Below are 5,000 nucleotides of genomic sequence, written 5' to 3' on the forward strand. Positions count from 1 at the left end.
CATTAAACCACATTAACAGGTATGTAGTCTCTCTGGGTGTGTGTATGTACCCAACATTAGGGGGAGCAACAAACATTCCCTCACCTATCAGCGATCAACCAACAGCAACCAGCATTCGCAGATCCAGTGAATAAAGCATGTAAACGATGGATAAAACAATATCGGGATGGGACTGTCACCCTTGAGAACACAGAGGCTTTCATACATGAGGTCACTTTTCTGAAGACCTTTTACTCTAGCAAACTGAACAGACAGTCAGACAGCATTATGTGCTTCTCAACTGCACAAAGTGCTAGTAGGTATTACTGTAACTCCAAGCTCAGAGTCTCTGCAATCAACTAAGTGTTTAATGTTCAATACACCGAATCGAGAACATCTAGTCTGTCACAGTGGAAGTATACTGGTAATTTAATCATGTTTCCTGGACACCTTAGCCTTGATTCCCCAAAGCTTTATCATGATGATGCAATCGAAGTAGAAGAATGGAGTATTTAAATTGGTCCAGTCGCTGTTTGTGGTAATAATGATGGCTGCTGTGTAATGCTTTTTGGCAGACCTAACTGTGAAAAGATAATAGTGTTTTAGACACTGCGGAGAGGATGCTGTGATGTCATAAGAGGAAAAAGTTGGGTGTTATGGCCCTAGTACTTCTACTATAGTTCAGTTATTACCAATTTCTGTCTCAGACTAAAGGGGTGTGTACATGTGCTTGTGTCCATGTGTGTGTGTAAGTGTGGGTGTGTGTGTGTATATGTGTGTATGAGGCCGCCCACATATTTTTATGTGAAAGCATTAGTATAAGTGTGTGTGTGTGTGTGTGTGTGTGTGTGTGTGTGTGTGTGTGTGTGTGTGTGTGTGTTGTATTGTGTGCGTGGGTGGGTGGGTGAACCTGTGCCACCCCTCATCTCCCTCATGTTCTCGCTGTCTTTTTGGAGCTAATTTATCTGCTCTGCTCGGCTTTTTTCCGCCTGTGGCTCTTTGGCTATGTTCCCTCTCTCTCTCTCTCTCTCTCCCTCTCTCTCTCTCTTTTCTCTCTCTCTATCTCTATCTCCCTCTCTCTCTCTTTCATCTCTCACTATTGCTCCCACTCTCACTACCATCCTAGACTCATGGTTTCTCACCCATCTCACTTGTTATTTGTTCCTCTCTCTCTCCATCTCTCCCCCTTTCTTTCTATCTTTCTCTCTCACTCACTCACTCACTCACTCACTCCCGAATCAATGTGTTTCACTCTTCACTTCTTTCCCCCTCTCTTTCTCTCTAAATCTCTCTTTATCTCTCTCTCTTTCTCTCTCTGGTGACAGACGGTTCCCTCTGTTCAGTTTAGCAGTTATTACACGCTCTAAAACACACTGACTCAGAGAAAGCCAGGGAGAGAGAGAGAGAGAGAGAGAGAGAGAGAGAGAGAGAGAGTAAAAGACAAAGATAGATATTATGGGGGGAAATCATAGTGCAAACAAGTGATATTGACTGCATGGAATGAGAGATGAGAGAGAGAAAAAAATACAGAGAAGGCAAAAAAGAGAGACAGAATGATGAAGAAAGAAAAGAAAGAGTTAGATCTTGTGAGCGCTAGTGAGACTGATAAATGAAAAGCAAGAGACAGATTAAACGGATGTGGCAGCGAGAGACCGATTAAGAGTAATGGGTAGAATGGGTAGATTAATGCACACTGGTCAGGGAGAGAGAAGAGAGAGAGAGAGATAGAGATGGTTATTAATGCACACTGGTCAGGGAGAGAGGGAAGAGAGAGAGAGAGATAGAGATGGTTATTAATGCACACTGGTCAGGGAGAGAGGGAAGAGAGAGAGAGAGATAGAGATGGTTATTAATGCACACTGGTCAGGGAGAGAGAGAGAAGAGAAAGAGGGAGAGAGAGAGAAAGAGAGAGAGGGATAGAGAGATGGTTATTACAGTGTTGTGCCAGTTCACAGCTTTTCTGAACTAGTTCAAGTTCAGTTCATACATGCTCAAAGTGAACAGTTCACGTTCAAAGTTCACAATTTTAATTCTGAACTAGTTCAAAGTTCAGTTCATTTTACTTTTTTCGTGAGATATTCAAATAAATACTTTTTTTCACACTACGAGCTAGAAATCACTATACGTTCTTTGAAGCTGCTCATTGTAGACATTTGCTCATGACACTGCAATTGTGGGTTTCTTACCAGGTGATGAAACTTACAGCAGTAGCCTACAGACAAGGTAGACCAGTTCTATACTTAGTGCAATGAAATCCAGCCCTCCGCGCTCTCGTCGTTGCCTGCTACGCGGCGTTGCTATGCCTACTCCGCTCTGCTGCAATTCATCACGGGTAACGTTATGCGGAAGCCAGTATGCTATTCAACTATTCTCAGCCGGACACTACGTTGCCCGCAATGCATTGCGCACACAATGTCAAAACCATTTCTGTCTGGTGATACATGATTTAAGCGGCACCAGCGAGAATACAGAAGGGAGGAACTTTCTCTCGTTGCGTTTCAAAAGACAAAAAAAGATGTCACTCAGTTTTAAATGGAAAACAAATTCCAACGTTCATTTACAGTGATGTCTGCCGTTCATGACACATAATGTGAACTAATTCACGTTCAATTTCTTTATTAAAAAATGTGTTGCGTTCAGTTCAACGTTCACGAAAAAATGAGCGTGTTCAATGAACGCGTTCTTTTGAACTCGTTCACGCACAACACTGGGTTATTAATGCACACTGGTCAGAGAGAGAGAGAGAAGAGAGAGAGAGAGAGATAGAGAGAGAAAGAGAGAGAGAGAGGGAGAAAGAGAAAGATCCACTAGTCATGTGGCATGCTCTGTGAACAGTCCACACTGCTCATTTCAACATCCCCCTCCCTCTCTCTCATCATTCTATTCATCCTACAGGATTTGTGCTTATTTATAACTACTTTACCAGACTCTCCACTGAGATTTCCCCCTATCGCTCTTATAGAGGGATGCAGCTGTCAGTTTTAATAAAGGGTGATTCATCTACCACATTCACTGAAGGGTGATATGGCAGCTGGTTTTCCATGGACAGTAGACTATGCATAGCCTAATGCACCAAATATGTGCAGCATTTTATTTGTTTTGTGTTTGTTTATGTCATATTCATGATGTACACATATTTTTCAAATCATTGCATACACACTGCACAAGAGTGCTTGCCATGTGTTATGAATGCATACGTGATTATGTGTTGTGCTCTAGGAACAGCTTACAGTATAACATTTCTTTTTCTTTTTTTTCCCCTGCATGGCCTGGATTTAAAATATCTGCCTTGTTACGTTGTTGGTGTGTGGTTGAGATGTTGAAGCCCAGTTTGTGTGTATGGCTGTTTGTGACCGTAAGGGGTGGTGTGTGTGTGCGTGCGTGCGTGCGTGCATGCGTGTGTGACGGTTGTCACAGTTGTGATGGTGGACCATTGGGTTTTGAGGGAGGTGATGAATGGTGTTATCACATTCAACCACTCCCTCTCTGACAACCCCCCATCCCTCTGTCTCTAACAAGAGCTCCAGGCACAGAGAGGAGAGAGAGACTCAGGACAGGATGGATGGATGGAGGAAGGGAGATCGATAGAGAGAGAGAGAGAGAGAGAGAGAGAGAGAGAGAGAGAGAGAGAGAGAGAGAGAGAGAAATGATGGGAGTATTGAGAAGAAGAAGAGCTGGATAAAATAGACACACACATACACACTCTGGAGACTGAACTTATCCCCAACTAGCACAAAAACCCTCACAATCACATTTTGGACATTTCTGTTGGTTAGAGTAAGAGGTAACCCAAAGCTGCTTACATCACACTCACGCAGTGACATGCAAACATGCAGACACACACACACACACACACACGCACACACACGCACACACACACACTCAGCCCCTCACAGAAATGAACCTTTTCACATGAGCCCAGAAGCTTAAATGTTGCCATTTGCAAATGCACTGAACAACATACACAAACTAATCTAAACTATATGAACATTTGAGCCCTCCTGTCTTTCATACAAACAAATCCGAATCTCTGTAATCAATTCTGCAGAATAATTTCCGACTCATGATGCAGAAAAGTAATGTATGTGTAGATCCAGTGAATTAAGTCTGTCTGTTTTTAAAGGTTACAAATGAATAATAATGATCCAATGTGCAGAAAACAAGACTTTGTTTACTCAGTTGGAGACATGGATCATGTAATGTTAATAATTCTCTCTTAGTCTTTCTTTTTCTTCTGTCTCTCTCTCTCTCTCTCTCTCTCTCTCTCTCTCTCCCTTTCTCCCTCTATCTCTGTTCTTGATTAATTATTCTCCACACTAATGACTAATTAAGTTCTAGAAATTCCCATACAGTTTTGAAGTCCCCAAGGAGCACCCAATGTGCTCACCATGTGTGCGTCATAATGACATTCAAATCTGTGCATGTTTCTAGTCTTTGGATTGTGTGTGTGCACACATTTGTGTGTGTGTGTTTTTAATGTACTTGAAATCCAAGGCTCAGTTTTTTCCCCCTTCTGGCTTGTGTTTGTTGTGCTCCAGGAGACAGCCAAGGATCGCCATGACGACTGAGATGCAGGAGATCGCCATCACGGAGGAGAAGCCTTTGCTTCCAGGTCAAGCCGACCCTGGGAAGGTGAGAGGGCAGCCAATGACAGGCCTGCTGTAGGCTTCTGCAGACACGTACAGACAGAGACACAGGCACACACACACACACACACACACACACACACACACACAGACAGTACTTACATTCATATTCACAGACACTGGCACACATTTTGTACCATACTCACAAATATGCAGACAATCCTCCTATCACACAGGACTTATATTTACACACAGTTGGTAAGGCAGTTCGTCTTTCTGACATATTTAGGCTTACACACATACACACATATACACACACACACACACACACACACACACACACACACACACACACACAGTCACCAGCCCTCTCATCATCTCTCTTTCTGTCTCTGTCTTCCTCACTCTTTTTTTCTCTCTCTCTCTGTCTCTCTC

The 5,000-nt window shown here is 43.0% G+C and overlaps 1 protein-coding gene across 1 annotated transcript in view; it reads left to right on the forward strand.

The window, feature by feature from the left end:
- Positions 1–5,000, forward strand: part of ndrg2 (NDRG family member 2) — a 35,985-nt gene that overhangs the window by 15,410 nt on the left and 15,575 nt on the right. Inside the window, exon 2 of the mRNA XM_042069295.1 lies at positions 4,518–4,611. Coding sequence (XP_041925229.1) covers positions 4,537–4,611 — 75 coding nt within the window. The 5' untranslated portion in view covers positions 4,518–4,536. The remainder of the gene's footprint in view (positions 1–4,517; positions 4,612–5,000) is intronic.

The sequence above is a fragment of the Alosa sapidissima genome, chromosome 18, assembly GCF_018492685.1.
Source record: "Alosa sapidissima isolate fAloSap1 chromosome 18, fAloSap1.pri, whole genome shotgun sequence".
NCBI classification, from domain to species: Eukaryota; Metazoa; Chordata; class Actinopteri; order Clupeiformes; family Clupeidae; genus Alosa; species Alosa sapidissima.